The following is a 25,545-nucleotide window of genomic DNA, read 5'->3' on the forward strand; positions in this document are numbered from 1 at the left end:
TATTGTGTTAGAAAAAATATCAACTTTGGTCAGGACCTGTATAGCTATTCCTGTATTTATCTTGAAGGGTTTCAGGAGCACGTAAGTAAGGAGCACAGACAAAAAGCACGTGCTGTTTGCTTCGCTTCTTAGTTAAACACAGTAGAAGGTGGTGCGTGTTACAAATACAGACACGACTTCTCAGTCGTCAATGCTAACTCGGAGCATTCATGTTCACATAATGGGGATGCTATTAAATGACAGACTTACCTTACAGCAGTAAACATGTCCAATATGAAACTTCCTACTAGAGGGATTTTCTTTATTTCTTACCAGGAAGAAGAAACAAATACTTACTGTATTTGTTCTGGATGGTATCCCAAACCAAAAGCCAGCAGTTCTCTTATGTCAGTTTTGAGATACATGTTCTCCCTTTAGTATATGAATTAATATTAAGTAACCAATATTACCATTTAGTTCCATGTAATAATAACAAAAATGCATTTTTAGTTTTATAGACATCAAATTGAGGTTTTGAATGCCAAAGACACACCCAGCTTCTATAATTCTGCATGACAAATGGTCCACCAGAAAGTGTCTAAATGCATAGGAACTGTAAGCCTACTGATGGCAAAGTAGTAGATGCAATTTACTGGACGGATCAAGAATTATATACAGTTATACAAATTATTTTTTTTCCCTCATATTTCAATTGCAAGCTCTTTTTAAGCACTTCAAGGACATAGAACCCAAATCAAAGTCAAGCTAGCAAGTTAGAAAAACCCCTGGAAATACATAAATGTAAAGTAGTCAATAGAGTGGCATTCAAGGGAAGTCATCACAACTTCCTGAATTACTCGAAGATCTAGCAATGGAGGAAAAGGAAATGCACCACAAGAAACATGCATTCTAATAAAATATCATTATTATTTTGGGCACATTTGCTATAGTTTACTGAAAACTTTCAGAGTTTTCAGAGTTTAAGAGTTTAAGTTACACAGGGTAATCTTACAGATTTAGATGTGACTCCTAAGAACAAGAATGCTCTCCACATCTTTTCTCTTTTTTGACATGTAGCCCTGAGTCTAGACAAAATTAAGTAAAAGAGCTAACTGCTAATTTGTGCTGATCTGACCTGGTGTTTTCATGATGTTTTACTGACTTTTCAGATTTCCTAAGATAAATTTCATTGTTATATATTTTTATACTAAGGATATCTTACTGTTGAAAGCAAAAAATTACACCCAATATTCAAGTCATCAACACTTAAAATCCTTTGTAGATTGGTGTGGTGAGTGTGCAAAATGATACCATCTATAAGTTCCCCAGCTTGGTTATCCAGAAATTTTTACAGCGTCCTCTTGCAATGATTTTTTGGACAGGTTAACTGCAAATAAAGGTAAGTGATTCAGCTTAATGTAAGTATTTTTCTATTCTCTCTACCAGCAATTTTAAGTGTTTAGCCTCCTTGATTGCTTTTTGCAGAGCTATGACCTAGGGTGCATATGCTGTAAACTCTCAGAGTAGAAAGAACTTTTTATCTCTGCACAAATATAACTTTTGGCTTAACAAAGATTCCAGGTTCATTTCCAAACGTGCTTCACCCTATTAACCCTGGAGTTCCTCTGAGTCCTATTAGCAACACACCTTGAAACTAGGATAACCAATATTGAAAAAGCTTAAAAAAAAAAACCAAACCAAAACTTAAAAGCAGTAGGTGAAGAATACACAAGAAACCATTTTCTTACAAACCAGAATTTCTGGATGAAAGGATATTTACTGGAAATTAACACTTCTTCTGGTACCAGTGAAGATTCCTAGTTCTAAAGGAGAAGACATTTCTATACGAGCTGACTGTTTAAGACTCACTGATACTCATCAACCAAATCTGATGCTTCTCATTTATGCTTTGACTAAGCAATAACATACAGACTAAATATTTTTAGATCCAGTAGTTGAAACAAATGTAACATATGTAGCATTTAATCTTCATAAAACATCCCACGTCATCTAGAGTTTAAATTTACATACATTTCTGCATGGATAACTGAAGCACCTTTGTTATCTAAGTAAAACACTTTTCCCAGCAATTTGAATCAAAATCAAAAGGACAATTCATTACCTATATTATCAAAAATGCTTTACTTCTTACTATCAAATTGATACTTAAGTCACTGCCCTTGCTCTAATTAAAATAAAGTCAGTCTAGGCTTCATTCCTCTGTGGTCCATAAAGCAAGGCTAAAATTGTACACGTAGTTTTTCATCAAAGCAAGAGATAAAACTCAGGATATACTTGCACTTCTAAAGGATGCATTAAAAAAGGTGCACTCACTATAACAATATTCATTTATACACACTAGTAAATTCAACAGATGTACAGTAACTGGCATGATTTTAAAAGTACTGGATGTCAAAGAGCAATTGCATTACATTCACAAACAGTTCACAAAAATACCAAGTAATAATATTACTGGTGAACTTATTAAAAAATTTTTCAAAGCTATTATATACACCATTCTTTTGAATAATATTACAGAAATATTCTGAGACTTTTGCATACACACTTATTTCATTTTTGTCTGAATGCTGGCAATCTTCAGAACCTCTGTTAAGTTTATCTTGGCATTCTTCTCATGCAGAAATCTTTGCCCATATCAGCCTGTCATATTTTCAGCAGCCTAGAAACAGAAAAAACACTTATTGCAAGTCAACAAAAGAGTGATCATATAGATTAAATTTAATCTTTTCTTATAACTATTTTAATTTTCCTAGAACTTAAAAAAAAGAAAACCTAAAACCAAAGAACTACTTATGAATATTCCTCTAATGACCACTATTTAAAAAAAAAAAATAATGCTGTCAACTGCCATTACCCTTTTCTAAAATAGCCATTCCTGCTTGTTTGTGTTAAATTTTATGTCTTTTATCTGAGCAACTTGTGTCCTGTACATTTTACCCTAATGCTTTCAAGAAGTGCTCAAATGCATGAATATGTTTACCTCTGGAGTTTACTACTTGATATAATTTATGGTAATTATTATTCCCACTCATACAGATAAGCTATTGACAAAAAACTTAGAAGAATTACACTAACTATAATTGTATAAGTCACACCACCAATTATTTGATTAAGAACATTAGTATTTTTTATTACTGAAAAACTCAACCCAATCCACAAGGCACACTGTTGAAGACTGACAGTGGGAGATTTTAGGCACTTATGGGACAAACAGTCAAAAGATAGCAACAGGAATGATAAATCAGTAAAAGCAAATGAAAAAGTAAAACAGCTCTCAATTACTTATATACACATAGTTAAATGCACATGTATGCACACATTTAAGCACAAATAGAAAATGTGCATGAGTATAGAAAAATGTTAAGTTAAAAATAAAGTATGCAGTCTTCTAGAGTAGAAGCAAGATATAGGTTTCCCCTCCACCTCCCAGAAACAAATAGAAATCCACTAGAAGACAATCATGATTGTGATGTTTAGGTAGAGAATGAAACTCCTTTAAAAGTCAGTTGAGGATTTGTTTTTAAACCACTGTTACCCTCTACTAGTTAAACAGGAGGTAAACGCTAATATATGGAAAGCCCTATATATACACACGTCATGAAATCCCCTCTCGCTGGTCTATGGAAAGGTTCAAGGCACAGGTTAATGCGGTGAAAGCAGTATGTGAACATTACACTACCAAGCTGCATGTACCCATTTACAAGTACTGCTACATACCGTTAAGTCTGAGGTTGTAGAAATGAAGTTATATTGGTTAAAGGAGAAAGTAGCAACGTATTTGTGATATAATGCAGATAAGGGGGCAAATGGTGACTACAAATGCCCAGAGTAAAAATCTGTGGGGTTTGGTCATGGTTTTCGCTTTTTTACTTTTTCCCCTTCCAAAGAGTTAATCTAACTTTTTTATTTGTACCATTTCCAGTATCATGTTTCATTTAGTTATATTCAATGCCTTTTCCATGGAACAGTTCATTTCCTTGATTTAAATACGAATCATATCTTAAAGTACAATTTATGAATTGAAGTATAGCAAGTTGCACATACATTAAACTCCTAAAAATAAATTTACAAGCTTTTTAAACAAAAGCATTACCTTTAGAGCTTCTGTAGCCTTGCGCAGTTCTTTAATAACAGATGATAGTGCTTCTGGATTTATCCCTTGTTCACAAAGCCGCACACAAATAGACAATGTCTCCATATCCAAGCCAGTGTTTAATATTCTTGAAATCTCAAAGAGAACTGCAACAGAAAAAATGAAGGCACTTTGGTCTCTACAGACTATGAAATTTCAATTACCAAAATCATTATTCATCAACATTTAAGTTTTACAGTAGAGTGTGAACATGGCAGCTGTCCATTGCAGTCTGAACTTCAACAACAGCATTCATGTTCAGCTTTCCAGTATAAGTTAAAAGCTACGGCTTCCAACATAAACACCAGGCTTTTCTGGTTCAGGAAACTTAATACTGGATAATGGGTTTTGAAAAAAAAAGTAAAAAAATAAGTGAAGAATTCAACAATTAACATGCTTACCAATTATGTAAAAGGTAGGCTGTAAAAACACTGTGCTTCTGAACTTCAGATACTGATGATGCCCTACTGAAATGGACCAGGAAGCACATTGCTAAAGCTTTTACAGAGAATGTCAGCAGTTTTCTAGTCACCTTCTCCCACAACTAAATCTGACTTTAGGTCTAACATTAACACAATGATAAGCAATACTATTCAATTTTATGTGTCCTGAATCAAGAGTAGCACCACATGTCAGTAAGAGACCCTCTGGAGAAAGAGATTCCAGTCACATCTCTCTCATTCCTTTGGAAGGCCCCTTTGCTTTGATTCTCATAAACAGTTTGTCAAAGGTGCAACAGAACAACTCACTGAGATTTTGTTTCTGGTTTCTACAGTAAGCTCATCCTGAAGCTAAGCCCCAGTATAGATTGATTTTGTACAGGTGTTACTCACACAGTTTCTGTAACCAAACCTCCCCCAAGCTAGGGAAAAGTGGAGTACTAGGTCTTTCTCACCACATAAAAGCATCATGGCAAATGACTACTGTCCACTTGACAACTATGAAAATATTCCTTGGTATACCACTGACATCCTGCAGCACACTCTGGTAAGTCACACTTACTCGAGACAACCTAATGTATCCAGTCAGTTCATTGAAGTCACAGGAAAAAAATCCATAGGTGTGAAAATATTCTTGAAGCCCACACAAGTACGTTGGATTAAGAATACGAATAAGTTTAAGACATGAAAGCAGTCTGTCAGTCCATAGTCCTATCTACAAGCCAGGAGGAAAGCTTCCATCCTTCTCCACCTCAAGACATTCTGTTCCTGCTGGCTTTAAAGTAAACCATTCCAAACACATTATACATGCACACCCAGTCCATACAAAAGCATCTTCAACTAACAAACTGATGCAGTTGCAATAAAATTACATTGAATGTTTAAGAGCTATAGAACTAAGAAGAACTAAAAACTTCCCAGAAAGAAACAACTATTACTTTTTTTAACCATTTAAAATCTATCAAAAATTTTACTAAGCATGTGACATATTTGAAGGCAGAGCAGTAATCTAACTGAAGATAAGTTCCAATTTTCTACATCAGCAAGAGCTGTGGTCACTAGTCGGAGCTGTGCCTTTGGTAGAGAGATGTAGCAGTCTTTCCACAATTCCGAGCTCTTAACTCTGAAGAGAACAACTGTTAAATATCTGTGTCTATCCTAGACATAATATATACATTTTTACATGGAGAGCCTGAGCTCCTAAATCGGAAGATCAGTGTACTTTCCATATCTGTTCTTAAAAGCCTTTTTTTTGTCTTTAAATCCACATATCATCCCTCCTGCCCAAAATGTTCCTGCACAAATAGAGAGAAAAGTTGTCAAATATAGTTATCAGAACTTCAGACTGTCGGTCCTACACAAACAAACCTCTCTCCATCTGCACAAATTAGTCTTAACCTCTTGCAGCATCAGAGGAGCCATAACTCTGCTAGTCCTGCTTTGCCTCCAGCAGCAGGTCAGAGAGCGAAAATCAGTGGCTGAAATGCTATTTTTTACACCAGCTGGACTGGTGAAAGTCTTTGCTAAGAAACCCTTATTATAGTATTCATAAATTCAAGAGAAGGGAAGATGCTGAGAAAATGGCAAACGCAAAGCAATATCCCCCAAATGTTCTCCCCAGCCTTTACTCTCTTGTTAGGGCATTTCCAGAGAAAGTCTTTACATTTAACAACCCTCAGAGGATTTCTTGGCAGCTTTCCACTTTGCATATAAGGCTTTGTCATAGGCACTTCATAGAACTCCAGAGTTTCGCACTACACTAAGAAACAACTCCAGGATGTACCAGCTTTGATTCCTCATAGTCAGGCCAGAAGAGTAAGTGAACACCTGACCTTTACTCAGCTGCTCACATTTCTTGGCTTACAAATCTCCAAAATACTTTCCAGCACTTCTGGTGCCACTACTCTCACATTCCCCATCCCATAACAGTTTTAGGTTTGAGGGTTTTTTTTTTTGCATCAAAACCTATTCTAATTCCGTAACATTGACTACTGTTCTCGAAGCTTTTTCACTATATTGTTTGGTTTGGTTTGTTTGTTTTTTTAATTTAGTTTACTTCTGTTTTCTGACTTGAACCCCCTAGGAGAACAAGAGCTCCCATCAGTTCGGGTACTGGCAGTGACACAGGGCTGGTCCCGCCTTTCCCTTCCACACACTCCGCTTCCCCCCCCGCCTTAAATCCAAGACGCACAGAGCCAGGCACAATCATTTGCGTTATCCGGTACAAACAACGAGAAAGCACAATATGTAAAAAAATACAAATATTCATAAACACTAAAACCCAACAGTATTCTCTATTAAGTACTTAGCTAACTAAAGATCCCCAAGAGAAGCCACTCGACGTCCAAAATTCACTCGCACTACGCAGGTGTTTAAAGCGTTTTCACTCACTATGAATAACACGAAGCAAAAAAAAAAAGACATCGCTACGCGCTACACCCTCCAGCAGCCCTAACCCGCACCCCTCTTCCCAGGAGAGGCGCCCCGGGGGCGTTCGCTTTCTCCTCCATCCTGACTAGGAGGAATCGAAGCCCCGGGGCTGTTTCTCAGCGTTGTTTCTTGGCCGCCGCCCCGTGCGCGTCCCCCTCCCGCAGCCGTGTCACGCACCGTCCATGGTCTCCCGCACGGCGTTCAGGCTGGCGGCGTTGCTCGCCATGGCGACCCTCACAGCCCTCCCCCGGAACCGGAACGCGCCCCGGCACCGGCCCCGGCCCCACGCGAGACCCCAGCGCAGCGGCACGGCCCTGGGGGGGCGGGCCTTCTTTCGAATTCGTGCCGCGGCGCCCCTGCCGATTGGCCCGTTCGAGAGAGAGGAAGCCCGGCCATTGGCTCGGCGGTAGAGGCCGCGTCGTGATTGGTCAGAGCGGGCGGAGGGGGCGGGGCTGTTTAAAGGGCCGCCCGGCGCGGCGGGGGCGGGAGCGGCGAGTGGGGCCCCATGAGCGGGCGGCGCGGCGGTGCTGGCAGCCCGGCGGTGCTGATAGCAGCCCGGTAACGGCGGCGGGGGGCTGTGCCCCGCACCTCGGCACCCGCGGCAGCAACACCCCCTCGGCGCCCGGGGACTCGGAGAGCGGCTCGGCGCGGTGGCACCGTCCCGGGGAGAAGAGTGAGAAGGGGCGAAGAGGGGGCTTCTCACGCGGGGCTCCCGTCCTGTTCGCCGCCGCGGGGGCTCGGAGGTGCCCTGCGGCGGGAGGGAGCGGTGCCGCAGCACTCTAGGGCCGGGGCAGGCCAGTTGGGGCGGGGAGGGAGTCGGTTTTAGCGCCCGGGCCAAGCGGGACCTGCTCGGGGCGTTACTGCTGCCCCAGCCCACGGGCAGCGCCGCGCCTCCTCCTTCCCTCCCCCGCGGGCAGGGGCTGCCGGGCTGCTCCGGTGTGGGGGGAGGAGGGCGGGCTGGCCGCCTGCAGCCCCCTCTCGCCACTCCGTCCCCCTCCGTGGTCGCAGCTCGGCGTGCGGGCACCGCGGGGCGGGGGGGCAGACCGTGCTGCCCGCGTCCTGGAACCTCTCCATATTCCCGAAGCCCTGAGTGCCAGCGCTTGGTGCGTGAGCTGCCCCCCCCAGGAACGCGTTTGGCTTCCTGACCGTTCCGTTTCTTCTGGTGGTTGTTAGTGGTTTGGTTTGGTTTGGTTTGGTTTTGTGGTTTTGTTGTTGTTGTTGTTTTTTTGTTTGTTTGTTTTTTGGGGTTTTTTTTTGGTTGCTTGTTCTTTTGGTATTTCGTTGTTTGGTCTTTTCTCAATTCCCTTTTTCATGCCCGTTCTTGTCTCGCTTTTTTAAGGTTCTGTTTATTTTTAATTGTTTATGCCAGCCTCGTTTATCGGCTTTATGGCAGTAGGTCCAAGCCAAAGCTCACTTCGTTTTTGTTAGTCCTTTAAACGCTTCTGGCGCCTTAAAACGATTGATCATCTCTTCCTAAAGTCTTCAGCATAACCCTAAAATGTCAAAACTATGATTTCATTATTTCCCTTAATTTTTCCTGTCTCTCTGTCTTTTTCAGGTATAGCTTAGTGTTATGGGTGATACAGAAGAAGCTAAAATGCAGATAGCACCAGAAACTCCAGGACGAGTTGCAGTCCTGAATCCTTTTGAAAGTCCCAGTGATTATTACACTCTTCAGGAGCAGATTGTGTCCAGTCCTTCGGTCTTTAAGTCAACAAATTCCTCATCAGTAAGTTCTAATCTTTAGTTGTGTAACTACATATATGGAGCGTTATATTTTCAAATGCGTTTAAAAGGGTATTTTATTTAGTGTACTTTAACATATATACTAAGGTAAAGAATTTTGGTAGCATTTGGAATTTCTTCTATTTACAGAAATATGCTGCTTTTAATACTAATGTTGTTGCTTAGTTTTCCTACCTTTCTAAATTTATCTAGTCCTTAGATATTAAGTGATTGAGTACTAAAAAAGCCCCAGTTCCTAAATAATAAAACTTAGTTGCATTTCTGCTATGAGCTGTTTGTGTATTCAAGTTAATGATTTTGTGTATATATAACTTTTAGTTGCAAATTACATTTTGGTTTGCAGTTGAAATTATTCTCTGGTAAGCCGTAGAGAAGGTACTATGCTAATGAAACTAAAAAGACTTACTTGGTAGATAGTTTTTCAAATTGATACTTGTTAATTGTAGGAAGACTGCTCTTTTATTGGATAACATGGTTTAGGTACAGAGACTGGGTGTTTATGGAACCACAGTTTGGATTGTGGCAATGTAGACACGACTAAATTTCATCTGAAGTTACATATCTTTATTAGATCTGTCCTCAGAAATTGAGAAGAAACTGACACCTCAGTTTGTAAATATTAGTTATAACTTCATTTAATATTATCATGTAAATCACTGTAACACCATTACCAGGGTAAGAAGCCTGACTGACTTAATAATTTTTTTGAAAAGTAGATCATTTAAATAGAAACTCTTTTGATTGTCAGAAACTATATGGAAGCAGTGATTGTGTTGTTCCACTGAGATTTGTCCTGTAGTTTTATTTTTATCCTTTTAGAATAACAAGCATTAAGATGCCTGTTTCTTTTTTTCAGACACCAGGAAAATTTAGGTGGTCTATTGATCAGCTTGCTCTAATAAATCCTGTGGAAATTGACTCAGAAGATGTTCGACGCCAAGCAATGTATTTGAGCCATGCTAGGTAACTTTGCAATCTGTTTTTATGCAGTTAATTTAGCATTAATACTGGAACACTGTTCTTTCGCTTTATTAACATGGCATGAAGCATCCCAGTAATAGGATAATAAACCAATTTCCATCCTGTCTAGATCAGGTCACTCAGATTAGGGAGCATCTAACTACTCTGCAAGCAACCTGTTCCAACACCCTCCTCCTAAAAAATATGGTGAAATAGACTTACTGTTCTTAGTGTCTGATTGAACCTACATCTCTCTTTTTTAGAGAGGAAGAACTGTAGAAGGAATATAAGTGTCCTCAGCTGTATCTGTGAATCACCATGTCTTAATGTCAATATTTTTTTTCCTTAATAGCCATTTGTTTCCTGGCCTTCCTCTAGCAACCAGTAGGTTTCAAACTCTAATTCTTCTTATATGTTATACAGCCTTAAGCCTTATGTTTTTTAGGGAGTTAATTGCACTGTTTCGGGAAGCCTATTTGGACACCCACAAACAAGCTTTAATCTAGATGGTTTAGGTGACAATTCCAATGATGATTAGTGACATGGCCCATAGATATAAATGTGTTGTCTCAGTGGGTCCCTTTAGTCTGTCCCACTGTTTCATGCCCATTGTGATTTTTTCTTTTTAAATTGTCTCCTGTGACTAGAAAGAGGCTGGTCTGACTATATGTAGATTTGCTTTGTCCTTGCTTGCATGTTTCAGTGTAGTACAGATGGAGGTTATTTCTGATGGCTGCAAACTGTACATGGTTAAATGCATATCTGTATACAAGTGTGTGTAGGATTTTGCATGGAAACTTAATTTAGATTTCATGAACACAGTTTTATGGAAACAAAAGTGTCATAAATACAGCTCTTGATGTTAAAAGTTTGTGATAAAAGAATTGAGTTTTTGAAGCCCACACATAATGTTACACGAGCTATGTACTCCTGTTGAAAGAGTTTATAATGCTTGTTAACAAGTAGTTTTCTGAATTAATTGCAAACACCCACAAGCATAGGTAATTCCATGTATAACTATTTCAAACTGTTAAATCTCTGTAATGTAGTAAAACAGTCTGAGGAGCAGCACAGTGTAAAAGCTTATAAGCACTTGGAAAAGTCTGAGTGTGTATCATATATAGACTTGATTTTGTGTAGTATTACTGTTTCCATAAACTGGGCATCATCTGTGTGCTGTGAGTTTATTAAACTGCTTGTAAGGTGTTTAGGAGAATGCTTTTCTGGCAGATTTTGTTAGTGAAAAATAGTCTGCCAATAATTGAGCAGACACATTGACACAGCCTTGTCCACAAACTTTCCTCTTCCTTTTTTATTTCTGCTGATAGATATTGAATGTTTCTAAATTGGATGCTATGCTATTATTTGTTAAATGTCTGCATCTTCTATACTGTGTGTCACAGCCGCAAGTGCTATGTTGCTTGAAGTTGCATACAAGACAGTCTTGGTTTTATTCTTGTTAAACATATATGACATTTTCACTTTGTTATTTTCCTGGAGTTATGTACTAAAGAAAAAAAGGTCCTCTTTTACACTAACCAGCACTTTTAATGGGAGCTGTTTTCCCAGTTCCTCTGCTTATTAGTTGTGATCCACTGTGCATAAATATACAATGATTGTATGCTTACTTTTTTTTGGTACAGTAACTGAATTTTGTGCAGGTGTCTTCATAGAACTGTCCCTTTAGCATCATCTAGGTGGACATACTTAAAGATGGCATGTCCAAGCATTGTAGATATGTTGAAAGTGTGATAAGCATGAAAGAAAGAGCTGTGAAAGAGAATTTATCTATCAGGCACATCTGTGTGTGTGTTTGTTAGCTAATAATGTTGTGTTGTCTGACTGATTTCTAAAATTATTGAAGGTTAACTCAAGTATACTAACTGTACATGAAACCATTGTGTGATTCAGCTAAGACAATGATGAACATTTGTAAGCTTCAAAAAATTTTACAATAAATTTCATGGTAGTAACTGAGTGAGACTTGAAGGTGACCCTTAGAGGAAATACAGAGTCTCACACATCATGGCTAAAGTAACTACAATATCTTTTAAAAGCTAGGTTAAAAGCTGCATAAGAGAATATGTTCATTGTCAGAAACTGAAATATGACATTGTATTCTAAATGGAAAAAAATATGGCAGACTCTCTATTTGGCAGAGAGAACTCTGTGCTGGGAAAGTGGGCTGTGTCAGGAACTGAGTTTGCAAATTCCAGGAGTGTCTTCAGCTGCCCTTCAATTCCTTGTATCCTGTTTTTTTATTCTGGCTGGTTTTACAGTGTAAGATTAATCTCATGGTAACTAATAGTAAAATCTGTTCATATGACATTATTTTGGAAGATCAGTTGTGACTGAGTTTTTGTCCAGACTTGCTGATACAAGGAGTAAATAGGTGACTTGCAAATCTGTACTTACAAATGGTACAGATCATTTTCAAATGAATGGAGCTGTGAATTGCATTTGTATTTCTAAATTTATAGTATAAAATTATTGCACATAACAGTAAAAACATCTTACAATTTAGGGTATAGTGCAATTGCATTTATAAAGTTCCTCTTGAGCATCTATAAATTATTACATGGTTGGACTTTACATTTTTTCCTACATGATGATTTTGATAATTGAGTTGTTTTTCATTTGTTACTTAGAATTGATAAGGAGACAGAAGACAGAAGGCAAAAAGCTATTGAGGAGGTAATAAAATTTTGTGCTATCAAATATTGATTTGTTTTTCGTCTACAAAAATGATCCAGGTCTATTATAGGATTTCAAACCTCAAAAGCCTGTTATGTTTCAGTAATAAAGTAATTTTGCATCCTCATCCATTGTAGTTGGAATCCACATGTTCTTTTTCTTCCCATCTTTTTTCACAAACCTGTAGGTCAAAACAACAGATTTTTTTTCTTTCGTGTAGGTTGGCTAGTGGTAATGTAGCTGTAACCTAACTTAAAAATAGTTCAGCTTCAGGTTAAAAATAACAATTAAGCATTTGGGGGTTTACAGTAGCTGTTAGTGGTTTATTGCATTTTTTAAAATATTGCAGAATTTTTGTGATTTCTTTTGTTCCTTCCAAAGTCTGCTTAGTTAGATGTACTACTTTATTGTGGTAGCTTGTATATATTTCCATCCATTTTTCATTTTAGTTTTTACTATCCATTTGTATAGCAGAGAAGGAAAAGTGTTTCAAATGTTCACTGTAGAAATCTTAAATGTAATTTCAATTTAAAAAAGGTAAAATAAGGCTCTAGTCGGCAAGTTTGTCAGTTTCTGTCTCTGCAAACAAAAATATATTTTATGATTCCATCAAGGTGCTGTGTAGTTGACCTGCAGCTCAGATGTTCTGTTGTTCTACAGCTGCATTAAAAAGGGTATTTCTTCTTTGTGAGGTATAACCTAATGGATTCTGTAGCTGAACAGCTTGAAACCATGTCTCTGATAAAAAGTACGCCTTTAATAGTTGTGTTTCAAGCTGAGTTATTTTCATTTACTTTGAGTCTTGCATTTATTGTGGAAACAGGGTTTGCCATGTATTTTTTGAAGTAATAGTGTTCATCTCCTCAGCATCAGGGTGTTCCATAGTGCAACTGTGATGATAGATACAGTTTCTGGTTCAAAGACAAAGACTGAAATGGTGTCTCTTTATCACTTCTGTGAAATAGCTCAATTGTCAAAATACAACTTAACAAACTGAAAACTTTAAAAGAATTACTTTTAACTACTGTGCAGTAAGTGGGGCAGTGACAATTCAAATTTTAAAATGCGTAATTATTGTTAAATGAAACTTCTCTTAAGTTTTCAGTCTGAAAGATCTGAGGTGCTATGTGTCATAAAGAATATGGTGGTCTTCAACTTATTTTTTCCTTAATCTCTCTGGGCCTGAAATAATGAAATATGTTCTGCAATTTTTCTTGTTCAGGGTACTGATCTAAATTTAAGTTGAGAATTGCCAATTTTTTAAAAGTGCTGACATGCTTGCTTTTATTCTGCTCTAGTTTTTCACAAAAAGACTCATAGTTCCTTCTCCTTGGATTGAACATGAAGGCAAACAAGTTTCTCAGTTTAATTCAACTAAATGTAAGTTGCTTTTGTGTGTCCATCCAAAATAGTGTAGCTTTTGGAGAAATTATGAAGCATAATTTATTTCAATCTTAATTTAAATTTTAAGAACTGGTGATAAAATATGGCACAACTGATAGATTTTCAACTGTTCTCTCCAAGTGCCTTCTTTGTTTAAGAATTATTTGTTAATCAAGAGTCTTTTTTAATAATTTTTCTTTTTATTATTTTTGGGTTTTGTTCTTAAACCTTTCTACTTTAATAAATCTCTTTGCAACCAATTTAATTTGCCCGCAGAATTGCACGGTTGATACTGGTGATAGCCAAGTCTTCTACTTTGCTTTTTATTTCTGATATTTGCATGTCCTCCTTATTCTGACTGCTTTCCTCACCATATAAGCATATGGGAAATGGAGTTCCATACTTTTTTTACCCTTGCTGCATAAATTCCTATTGTCATCTTAGTGTCCTGCTAGCTCATGGTCACTGCTCATGGGTTTCCTAACTTCATTATGTTTATGCCCATGTTAGATTTTATTCTTAATGCCATTGTTGCTGAAGTTTATATATAACCATCAGAATACATAGTAAATGGACTAGAAGCTGGACAAATGTCAGCTGCAAAGTATTGTTTGGTAGGAAATTCTTAAATAAGTGGTGATTTTTCAAGATTTGGAGAAGGCTAAACTTAAAAGTTTTTTATTGTGGAGATGCAGCTTGTGGATAGTGTATTTTTAGTTGTCAGTTGTAAGGTCATCATTTTTTGAGCAGAGAACATGAGCCATAATCTGAGATCTGGAAAAGTGAATGGTAAAGGAAAATGGTTTAATGTGTTCTTTAGCTGTATAAAAATCCCAAAATATTTCTTCACCTCAAGTCCAGACTGAGTGATTTTATGGAAATGTGTTCTACTTGAACACAGCCTGTTTAGCTAAGTATAAACTAGTTTGTTTTAAATCTCTCTAATATAGAGGAGGGTGCAGGAGACAAAGGTCTGAGCAGTGCTGATGGTATTTCACTATGCTTTGTTTGAATAGAAGGGTGCTGAAATTCTCTTCATCAGCTATAATGGTAACCTTTTTTCATTACTCCTTCCTAATCTCTTCCAAACTTCAATGCAAAAGTTTAGTTGTATTAAATATTCTAACTCTATATATGCAATGCATGCCTAAATTTAAGTTCTTCTATGTTTTACAGCTATCGACCTAAATAACATTTCTCCGATTGGAAGACAGCTAAGCTTGCAGCCTGGGAAGAGCAATGGTGAGTACAAGGCAATGTCTGAAATTACAGGCTTTCTGAAGCAAAATAACCCATTTTAAATGGCTATTTAATTTAAAAGGGCAATTATTTGTTGGTTAATATTCCTTTAGAAATAGTTTTTCCTGACCTAAATGGTACTACTAATTTTAATATCCATTTCTCATAGTATTTAATTCTGTTATACTCTCTGGTATTTTTTATTAAGTAAAAAAAATGAAGTCCTCTGTAAGACTGTGGAGTGCATTTATTCCAACTCGATATATGCACTTTTTCTGAATTAAGAAGTGAATGTAAACCTCAAGTTTATGGGTAAATTACAGTTTCAAGAAACCTTTAATGTGTTGGATTGTTAAGGGTTAGAGAATCTTGATTATTTTCTATGCCAAATAAATAGAAATCTTAATACATATTTTAAACTGTATCATTTTAGATAAATAGGTAGTGTTTTTCTCCAGGGTATTTTGATAACTTTTTTCCCATTTCCTTTTGAATCCTTCCTTTCTTCAGAGACCTCTTTCCTCAGTTAACATAAAAGCCCCTAGAGAGGCATTCTTACAACTCTTGGGTTTTTTATCGCCAGGCCTAATGTGCTGCATATAGTGTTGTCAACTCAAAATCACAGCTTTAATTAACACTTTTCCTTATTGCATCTGTAATTTAAATAGCTCAATTGCAGTGCGATTTGAATGTTTGTCTCTACAGTTTTAGTAAAAGGTCACTAAGCTAATTTTGTTGGGTTTATTCATTGCAGCTGCTTGTCAGACAGTACTGTCTTTGCCAGTGGATATTAATTTAGAGAAAATACTAGGTATGTCATGCAATATCTGTATATATGAATGTCTAAATGTTTGCTGGGTGTTTTTGTCTTATGAAATACTGAGAACCAAATGAATGAATGAGTTTTAAGTATGTGTCCTAAACAGACAGTTAGTGCATGTTGCACAGGACACGTGAGTTAAATGATATGGTTTAAGTGTGGACATAAAGATAGAAAAGGAGGGATATGGAGGACAACTGGAAATTGTTCAGCCTGAGGAGACTGAGGGGGACACCTCCTTGCAGTCTACAGCTTCCTCATGAAGGGAAGCGGAAGGGCAGGCACTGATCTCCTCTCTGAGGTTGAGTGACAGGACCTGGGGGAATGGCCTGAAGTTTTGTCAGGGGAGGTTTAAGTTGGATATTAGAAAAAGGTTCTTCACCCAGAGGATGGTTGGGTACTGGAACAGGCTCCTCAGAAATGGTCACAGCACCAAGCCCAATAGAGTTCAAGAAGTGTTTGGATGATACTTTCAGGCACATGGTGTGACTCCTGGGGATGGTCCTGTGCAGGGCCAGGAGTTGAACTCGATGATCCTTGTGGGTCCCTTCCAACTCAGATATTCGGTGATTCTATAAAATTGATTAACAGTTAACAAATGCATAAAAGGTAGTAAGCAGAAGATAACTGCCTCCCCCAAACAGAGCAGTTACTTAACTTAGCAGAGCTGTTTGACTTACAGATGACTGGCCTTGAGGCTCATAGCCCAACCTTGCCTTGAGTAAAGCTGGGCTATAACCCTGCCTTTAATTGAACTGAAGCCAAGGTGGTGACTAGAGGCTGTGTGTTGGCAAACAAGCCATGACTGCTGAGTGAGGAGGCAGCAGTCCAAATTAACTGTCTGATTATAAATGCTACATCAAGCAATTGCTGCCACCTTCTCAAGCTTCTCAGGCTGGAAAGGCCTGCTTTTACTGCTCATGTGGGAACAGGGTACAGCCAGCTCGGAGGGTTTCAGCTGTGTGCATCTATCCCAGTATTGAAATTAATCTAAATTAAAACAGAAAAACAGTACCATATCTATTGCCTTTGTTTTTTGTCTTAACAAATGCTTCCATCAACACATAATTTGTGAGTTCATTAAAAATTTCTTCTACAAGGAGTACCCAGTTGCCTCTGGATCTGTCACAAAGACCATTTAAACACCTGGGAGACCTGAAAAAGAGTTTAGTTTTGCTTGGGTAGTAAAATAATCACTTTTGCAACTCAGATGTGAAGAATTGGGAAAAGACCAGTAAGTAGATGCTAGCCTATATATATACATTTATATTTTTTTAAATTCAGACCTTAGTATTAAGCAATGATAGGCAGAAGTGGAACCTTTGTGAACTGAGTGGACTCTTTGTAGTGGTGCCTAATTAGATTAATTACTTGCTGCATTGGTAAATTGGACTTAATGTTTTAATTTAGTTATATATCTCTCTAGTGGAAGATTTTTTTTTCTGCACTCTTATTGGAAAAAACTTTTTCCCGCAATTTCTAGGTGAATATTTTAGAACTGAAGAATTGGCAGACCAGTCTCAGGAAAATCTGAGCTCTTCATCACTCAGAAGAAAGCTGTTTTTAGAAGAAAATGGAAATGTATCTGCATGTTTGTCCCCTTCTTTGCATAGTCCATGCGGTAGTCAGCCACTTGGAGTGCTTTGTTCAATAGAATTATCTCCAGTCCGGTGCAGAAGCCCTCTGGACACATCTAGTTCAGTAAGTGGCTTGTTTTGTGGGCTGCATGGGATGTACTTTAAGAGGGAGTAGGTGCTAGACTTGAGGATGGTGATTTCGGGGTTTTTTTCCAAATCTGGAAAAAACAATGTGAACTAAAAGCATTGAAAGAATATGTTACTGACTTTTTATTTTATCATATTATTTTGTTGTGCTCCTATTCTCTTGTATAGAACGAGTTATGTTCGAATGTTATGTTATGAAATGGAAGTAGAAATTAAAACATGGAAAACACTTCCTGAAAGCATGTTGAAACGCTATCTTTTTCAAAAAATAGGTATACAGAAAAAGTCCTGTTTAAATTCACGAATTGCTCTCTAAAATACCAGTTGATATGAACTTGTGATATAATTATTTCCCCTACAGCTCATAAACTCATTTATAATGGAAGACATTACTTGTGGATCTTTGAATGCAGTGCTAAATGTGCTTTTTTTTTTTTTTTTCCCATTGACCAGAGTTTTCAGATGAATAGACATTTATTAGAACACAGAACATAATGTCTGTTCTCTAAATTAAACAAAGTAAAGCTTTTTCCCAGGTGGACATAGCACAGCAGAACTGGTTTAGGTGATATGGTTTCATCTGTTTGGTGGCTGAAGCGCATGGAAAAAAAAAACTACCCTAGGAGTTAAAAAAAAGGTTACTGTGTTAACCTAGTAAAGAATTCCAGTAACATAATAGTGGTCACATTCTTGCAGTATAATTCTCTTTTCTTAAGGAGAAATACTTTCATGTTTTGCCTGCTGCTGAAGTAAGTAATTCAGAAAATATGATTTACATTAAAATATAAATAGTGGCTGACTTCTATCAGCATTGTTATGAGTAAGAAATTTAGATCAGATACTTGACTTGATACATAGATAACATTAATTCTCTATTTAAGTTTCTCAGAGTTCTTAAATCTAATGGATATAATAGGCCTAGTTGGTATGATGTGACAGTTTGAGTCTATTGCGCATTTCTCCTATGTGGAGGCATAAAGTCCAGGTAAAGAGCTGCACTGAAATATTTAATCTAAATTGATGGTAGAGATTGTCACTGTTAAGGATTAGTCCTTCTCAGTGCTCCCATATTAAACTTTTAAATTAGAACACTTTATATATATATATATTAACCCAAGTTAACGTTATAAAAATATGCTGTGTGGTTTAGATTTTTTTTTTTTTTTCTTAAGGGTCAGTTTTCTTCAAGTCCTATTCAGGGAGGAACAAGAGCTTATAGTCTGGGAAGTATAACCAGTCCCACATTCTCAGAAGGGTCTCCTGCACCTAGTGGTTCTCCTACTTTTTCACCAATTGCTTTCCACATAAGAAAAACACCTCTCTCAGGTATGGTTTAATTGTATATGTGTTATTCTTTCTTGAGTCATATATTTTTATTACAACAATTTTTTATTATAAAAACTGCTGAGTTCTTAGGGGAACCTATTTGTGTTTGGAGCCAACAGTTTCCTCCTATGTGACACATTTACTGTTTAGCAGTGAAATGTATGAGACAATGTAATGTATATGCTTGCAAAAAATCAAGTAGGGAAAATATTTTAGAAGAAGGCATTGAGACCTTATAGGAATAAAAAAAGTTAGGAGGGTTAATCTAGTGTTGGAGGGAGTTTAAAGCCACATGTCTGAACTAAGTCAGGCCACAATTCTGATTTGGCCCAACCTGAAGCATTTTAATGTCAATGGACAAAGAATGTTGAGTTTGCAAGTCATGCAATCATGAAGATGATTTGAAATGAAACTGATGGGTGAAGAAGTCACAAACATTTTGTGTCCTTGTTGCTCTAGAAAATGTCAGTATTTTATGCCGTGTCCATAACCTGGAAAGGCTTTAACACCATGTTTATGTATGATTTTGCTGTGATGAGCTTTCTGGTATTTAACACCATTATATGTGCAGATTGCATATGTGTTTTCTCACTTGTTTGATCTTGTTACACTTTATTACTGCCAAAAATCAAATACCTATAGTATATATGTTTTGACATTTGTTTGGGAAAATCCCACAGAACCAGCCTTCCTTTGAAAACTCTGTAGTATTGACATTTGAAAATACAAGGTATCCAATGCAACAAACCATGTCACAGAAAACAAATTTGGTGGTAAAAATGGATAAGAAACTTGCCTTTACCATGACAATTAAAATGTTCTGCTGGTTTGTTTGTTATTTGGGGTTGGTTGTTTGATTTGTTTGGGAGACGGGGGTCAGTGAAATACTGTGTAGTTGGCTATAATTGTTCAGTGGCCTGCAGGCATTTGAGGATGATGAATTTTTTCTATCAGATATCATGTGGAATTAAACTGTCCGTTTGTTTTGTTGTTTTGGTTTTTTTTTTACAGACCAAAGAAAATTTACATTTCGTTCTCCAGATATTCCTTCTTCCTCAAATAGAATGACACCGCCAAGTACAAGAAGTCCTTACATAGATGGTTGTTCTCCAATTAAAAACTGCTCTCCTATGAGGCTTGGAGCTTGCAGAGGAACTGCCCAGTATCAGACTTCTCTCATTAGGATACCAATTGCAGTTGAGAATCACGATGAGGATGAGGAAGACAAGGAAAATGCCTCTCCAGCAGAAGCTCGGTTCCCAGAAATGGATAATGGAATAAACTTATGTCAGGAAGACAGTGATACTTTTGCACATGGTACACGTCTTGTGGTAGCAACTGTGTCTATTGCACCAGATCACTCAGAAGCTTGTCATCAAAGGCTGTCATCATTTCAGGATATAGAAGGCTTAAAAGAAAATAATACTGTAGACATGGCTGATGCAGCTGAAGTGTCAGAGGAAAACACTTGGATAAAAGAAACAATTGGCAATAGCAATACAGCAATGACCAGCTTTATGACAGGCATTACTTTCAGTATTGAAAGCTCTCGGATGTGCATGTCGCCTCTTGCCGAAAGCAGCGCAATTCCTTGTGACAACAGTAGTATTCAGGTAAAAAGAAATTTTTTTTGCTTCTCTATAAAACCGAGCTGGACATAATAACTTTGAATACATACACTATTCTGGAAGTAATTGTTATTTTCTTGTATTGGATGTGGCATGCTGGTGGTATCATGACTTTTATCGCTTCCCTCCCATCCCCTCTTTGCTCCCAGTGGAGTGAGCATAGCAATTGCAAATTATGTTTGTGTTGCTCTGTACAGCAATACATTTAACTTAATCCAAGCTAATTCTGACAAATCTGCTTACGATTTGCTTTTGTTGTTAACTGATTGTAGTTGGTTTGTTGGATTAAGTTCTGTTAATCAAATGATAATCATATCAGGTATCTGAGGGATTAGAATTACAGTACATTTTTCAAGCCCTGCTTCTTGATTTCAGGTGGACAGTGGTTACAATACACAGACTTGTGGAAACAGCATTATGGATACTGTGGGGGCTGAAAACAGCTGCAGAGAAAATGATGTGAATACTCTTGTTTTTCAGAATAAATCTCAGCTGCTTAGAACAAAGGTAGGAGTTAAATTGTGATAGAAAAGTGAGAGGCTTCCCATCCAAAGCATCCATTCCCCATTTTGTTTGGTTCCAGGGAGCCTGAGGGGGAGAGACAGTGAGGTGATAATAAAAGATGTTAATGTAGCATCATTTCAAGTATGTTGAAAATGGGGAATAAATGCAGGACAAATTATCTCAAGTTGGCAATAAAATTAATGTGGTTTATGACAAAGGCAGGTTGTTTCAAAGGAAACCAAGGTATATGTGCTAATGGTAGTTGTGAGGCTGCTCATGGCTTCTGATTTATTGGAGTCTGTCTCTTATTTTTGTTTCTGTTTTTCTTGCTGCTTTTTTTTATTGCTACATTTTTGAACATCTGCCTGTGGAGAAGGACATTTTTGGGGGAAAATTGTCAACTGTTGATTTTCATAAACTCATTAAGTTTCTTAGACCATACCTAGCATGCTGACTTGGTGGGGAACTTTCTGCTTGGGTACAGTCTTTTGATTACAAGTGCTTTGATGACCTATCTGGAAAAAAAAATTACAAAAGACAATACATATCTAGCAAGACTCCTAAACCCTTAATCTTGTGACTGATAGGAAGGAGTTCTACTTCTTGCAGAGAATTGGAAACAAGGCTATTTTCCTTGAAGAGAGCAAAGATCATCTCCTCTCACTTAATAATTATGGTTTTATGGCCTTACAAACTTAGTAGTTTATGGTCTGCGACTTGGTGTTGTTTACAGTCCTTGAAGAGGAGACAATACTGACTAATAGTTTCAAATTATAAAAAATCCTCAAGTAGGCCCATTCAGCCCTGACTTCATTTCTGTATGACATGCTAAATAGCCACTTCTCTGCCAAGGTGAAGTACAGACTGATGGTGTCTTACAGACCACTGACATCAAATTCTGAACTCTGCTCATTTAAGACTAGGATAAATGTGCCCTTACAAAATTAAAAGGAGCTGGCTATTTTATCTTTAACATCTAGAAATATCCATCTACTCTGATGGATATTGCCCCAGTCTTGCCCCACTCACCCTGCTGGAAATGGATTAGATGTGTGAATGTAGTTCCCAGAATCAATCGTATAGTATCAAACCTGACCTAGAGGGACTCACCATTGTTATGCAGCTGTCTTTTCCCACTGTTAGTCTTTCAATTGCTAGATCCCGACTAAGTCCAGTTTTGCATTTTAGATTAGTATTTAAGTATGAAGGCATTAAGTATTTCATTCAACTCTCACAAGAGAGAGAGAACCTCTAGAGAATGGAAATAAAAAAGCACACACTGACTGGCTGAAAGAATCGAGTCTGGCTCAGTCTCAAAGATCTATGCAGAGAAAACATTCTTTCATTTCTTTCTCATTTCAGAAGGGGAGAGGTGGTACTTAAGGTACTTACTGTACTTGAAATATGCAGATAGTAGGTTTAGACGTTACTTCTTTTGGAGAATTTCTGTGAAAATAGTTTTAAAATTAACTTTTCCTTACTCATCTAGGAGTGTTCTGTTTTAAGCCATAAGGACAATCAGTTGCTGAGAGCGAAATCTCCGGAGTCGCAATCCTGTTTCCAAAAAGCAAAAACACATAGTACAATATTTGGAAAAAATGCAACTTGCAACATTTCTGCTTGGAAACATAAAAATGAAAGTCAAGTTCAGGGATTTCACAAAACTGGTATGTAGTTTTCTGATGGAGAATTTGTGTTGTCTAATAAATTTTTATACATATGATCTCAGTTACCTGGTTTATACCTACTATTTTGCTTTGTTAATGCAAATGTAATAAATTGTCTGGTATGTATTAAGGGAGTTTTTAAATAATGTGGGATTTTTCAGGTCTTCTGGACAAATTTATTGGTATTAAGTGATTGTTTTTGAAAATTAAAGTGTCTAGAGAAACAATGCTTTCCTTCTGTGATTAGGGTAGATTCCATGAGGAATCTTGTCTTGAAAGTTTGGACATAGCTTCAGCTTCCAGATGGATGTTTTGGATAGATGAGCAAACCTAGGATAATTTGCATAGGAAACAACTGCAAAACCAGCTACATTTTAAGATTTGTCCCTCCTAAAGGCATGAGGGACATTTTTTTTTGTGGTGGAGAGAAAAAGGAAATCAAGAGAGAGTCACTGGATGGGAAGGAACTGCTGGGGGTGTGATGAGAGCAACCCCAAAGTTTAGTTCTTTTAGTAATACAAAATAAGTTTTATCTCAAAAGCAGCTATTTAGCAGTTCTCTGAACAGCTTTTAGCTTGGCTTGACAGAAAGCTGCCTATCTGTCCGTTAGTTTTACCATGTACTTGAGTAAAATGTATTACTGGTTATTTAAAATTAAATTGTAGTGTTGCTGCTTTAGTAATTGTATTAGTACTAACCTTGGAGTTGATCACCTGACTCCACCAGCGTTTCCTAAAAACACTTGTGTCCAAATTTATGCTCCAGTACACTTTGGAAGGAACCTAAGAAGGTGCTCTAAGATTAATTGGTCTCAGTACATCACTAAGAGAATGATGCAGCCTTTCTTCTATTAAAGTAAACCATTACACTTCTCTCTTATGTTTAATTCTCAGTATTATTATGTTGCTTACAGAAATGACCAAAATACTTATATAAACCCTTAAAAATGTAATTAACTTCTGCATGCCACTTATTTCAGAAATTATTAATATAAACAAACCCTTGATGCTTTCAGGAAAATCACTGATGATTAAAGTAATGAATTGAGGAGGGTCTAGAAGCCCAGAACTCCCTTTGTCTAATCAAATCAGATTTGGTTAAATTTGATTGGGTTTGTTTGAAAGAACCTTCTGGAATTTATAAATGTGAATAGGGGAAAAAAATCCATATGGTAATCTTCTAGTCCTAGTGACTAAGAGGGGAAGCAGAGATAAGGGAAATACTGAGATTTCTGAGCTGTGTTTATGTAGAGCTCTGAAGTAAACTTTGTTGGGTTAATGAAAATGATAAGTCCATTCTAATATGTATTCCAAGTGAAGTAGTCTTTCTCTCTTTCATAGCAAGGATGTTCAGTCCCAGGGTGCTGGATGGCTGCTTTCTGTTCTGTTCCACAACTCACAGAAAAGCTTGTACCAAAGTGATGGGTGGTGGCTGATGAGTAGCTATTGGCACACTAAGCCTGAAACCATTGGTCAGACCTAAATTTAAAGGCAAAATACAGCATTTTTTAAAACTCTTAATGTTAGCAGAATTGCCTTACATTAAAATCAATGTGTTAGACCTGAGACTTCTGTGTGTTGTTTGAACAGAACAGGTCTTGAAATATTTTCATTAATTATTCATCAGTGAAGGCTTTCTGAAAAATATACTTAAGGAAAAGGGAAGCTCCTATGCACAGCACTTGGTTTTACTTCTCACATTGCAAAAATAAATATTTAAAAATTTTGTTTTCTAACCAGCAACCATGATGTGCATTATATTTACTTCTGTAGCACTTTAATCACTATTTCTGTAATGCATATTGGATTGACAGTAATTGAATCTAGAATCCCATCCATCTAGCATCTTCTGTATTTCATGATCTTCAAACAGTGCCCTACTAAAAGCTGGAAATACACTGACTTAGTAACTTTTAGGGGATGAATTTTTTTAAAAGTAGGAAATGAACTCAGACTTCTGGAATATGAATCTTATACAATAGGGCTTTCAAAATGTTCCTAGCTTTAGCTTGTAAAGCTAAAAAAACTCAAAAGCAGGACACAACTTCTTTAAGATTTCTAAGTTATGTATGACCTTATGCCTTTTCTGTTTCTCATGATGGTTTTCTTTAATGATAATCAATTGAAAGGAGGAATTTCAGATTTCTGGACTTGTACACAGGATTTATTTTTGCAACTGTGATTACTAAAAATAGCAATGTTAATTTATGAATTTAAGAAGCAGGGTGGTCCAAATTGTCTCTGTTCTGCATTATATGTGTAATTAGGAATGGGTTATACTTTTTAATTAATTTTTTTGACTTTTTAATAATATGTTCAATGATTGAAGGCTTTTGAAGTATTCACAAGTAAAAACATCTAACATCAAATACTTAATTTCACCCTGTATTAGTATGTTCTTAAAGGTTAGGGAAAAGTAACACCAGAAATGTGTGAATGGGAGAAGTAATTAAGGATCCCCCCAGGTAAATTGCCTGTATTTTCTGTCCTGTTTTGTAGTCTTCAGTTAGATGGGAAATATTTATTTTATGAAAACATGGATATTTTTTTATTGTGTTTTATACAACAGATTTGAAGAAGAAACCTACTGTACAAATTACCATGGAAATAACTTGATCATTCTGTTTCTGTAGTTGTTCTTTATGCATTGGTTGGCATACATTGCACAAAATCGTCATTGTTTACATTAAAATAATTTCGTTTTAATGAGAGTCCTTTAACATGTCTAATTGTAAATTGAGTAGAGGAACAGAATAAAGACATCTTTTTCATACCTATGTTGCTCAATTGCTTCTTTTAGTTCAGAGGTGCTAAAGAGAATGCACTGAAGAGACTGACTTGTGTCAAGCTCTC

The 25,545-nt window shown here is 37.1% G+C and overlaps 2 protein-coding genes across 5 annotated transcripts; one reads left to right on the forward strand and one right to left on the reverse strand.

Moving 5' to 3' along the window:
* Positions 1–1,718: 1,718 nt before the first annotated feature.
* On the reverse strand, positions 1,719–7,311 carry MZT1 (mitotic spindle organizing protein 1). The gene is made up of 3 exons (XM_050333015.1): positions 7,180–7,311; positions 4,094–4,239; positions 1,719–2,659 (listed from the first exon to the last, which is right to left on the reverse strand). The coding sequence occupies exons 1-3, from the start codon at positions 7,226–7,228 to the stop codon at positions 2,636–2,638; spliced, it is 219 nt and encodes a 72-aa protein (XP_050188972.1). The 5' UTR covers positions 7,229–7,311; the 3' UTR covers positions 1,719–2,635.
* A 178-nt stretch (positions 7,312–7,489) lies between these two features.
* Positions 7,490–25,398, forward strand: BORA (BORA aurora kinase A activator). Of its 4 annotated transcripts, none has more exons than XM_050331586.1 (12): positions 7,491–7,675; positions 8,561–8,731; positions 9,605–9,711; positions 12,357–12,402; positions 13,701–13,782; positions 14,962–15,027; positions 15,779–15,835; positions 17,328–17,545; positions 18,741–18,894; positions 19,906–20,507; positions 20,898–21,029; positions 22,516–25,398. In XM_050331586.1, the coding sequence occupies exons 2-12, from the start codon at positions 8,576–8,578 to the stop codon at positions 22,699–22,701; spliced, it is 1,806 nt and encodes a 601-aa protein (XP_050187543.1). In that variant the 5' UTR covers positions 7,491–7,675; positions 8,561–8,575; the 3' UTR covers positions 22,702–25,398. The 4 variants fall into 4 exon arrangements, with proteins under 4 accessions (XP_050187547.1, XP_050187543.1, XP_050187546.1 ...); XM_050331589.1 differs by lacking the exon at positions 7,491–7,675 and adding an exon at positions 7,722–8,105; XM_050331590.1 differs by lacking the exon at positions 15,779–15,835 and having other exon boundaries at positions 7,490–7,675.
* The last annotated feature ends 147 nt before the right edge of the window (positions 25,399–25,545 follow it).

The sequence above is a fragment of the Myiozetetes cayanensis genome, unplaced genomic scaffold (assembly GCF_022539395.1).
Source record: "Myiozetetes cayanensis isolate MyiCay16 unplaced genomic scaffold, myiCay2020 scf5-8, whole genome shotgun sequence".
Lineage (NCBI taxonomy): Eukaryota > Metazoa > Chordata > Aves > Passeriformes > Tyrannidae > Myiozetetes > Myiozetetes cayanensis.

What these genes read in the sequence shown, in the direction of transcription:
- MZT1 (XM_050333015.1), bottom strand. Translation starts at nt 7,228, where the DNA reads ATGGCGAGCAACGCCGCCAGCCTGAACGCCGTGCGGGAGACCATGGAC. An exon ending in CGTGCGGGAGACCATGGACG is followed by an intron (nt 4,240 to 7,179) that starts GTGCGTGACACG and finishes TTTCTGTTGCAG; the next exon opens with TTCTCTTTGAGATTTCAAGA. An exon ending in AGGCTACAGAAGCTCTAAAG is followed by an intron (nt 2,660 to 4,093) that starts GTAATGCTTTTG and finishes TTCTGTTTCTAG; the next exon opens with GCTGCTGAAAATATGACAGG.
- BORA (XM_050331586.1), top strand. Translation starts at nt 8,576, where the DNA reads ATGGGTGATACAGAAGAAGCTAAAATGCAGATAGCACCAGAAACTCCA. An exon ending in GGCAAAAAGCTATTGAGGAG is followed by an intron (nt 12,403 to 13,700) that starts GTAATAAAATTT and finishes ATTCTGCTCTAG; the next exon opens with TTTTTCACAAAAAGACTCAT. An exon ending in TCAGTTTAATTCAACTAAAT is followed by an intron (nt 13,783 to 14,961) that starts GTAAGTTGCTTT and finishes TATGTTTTACAG; the next exon opens with CTATCGACCTAAATAACATT.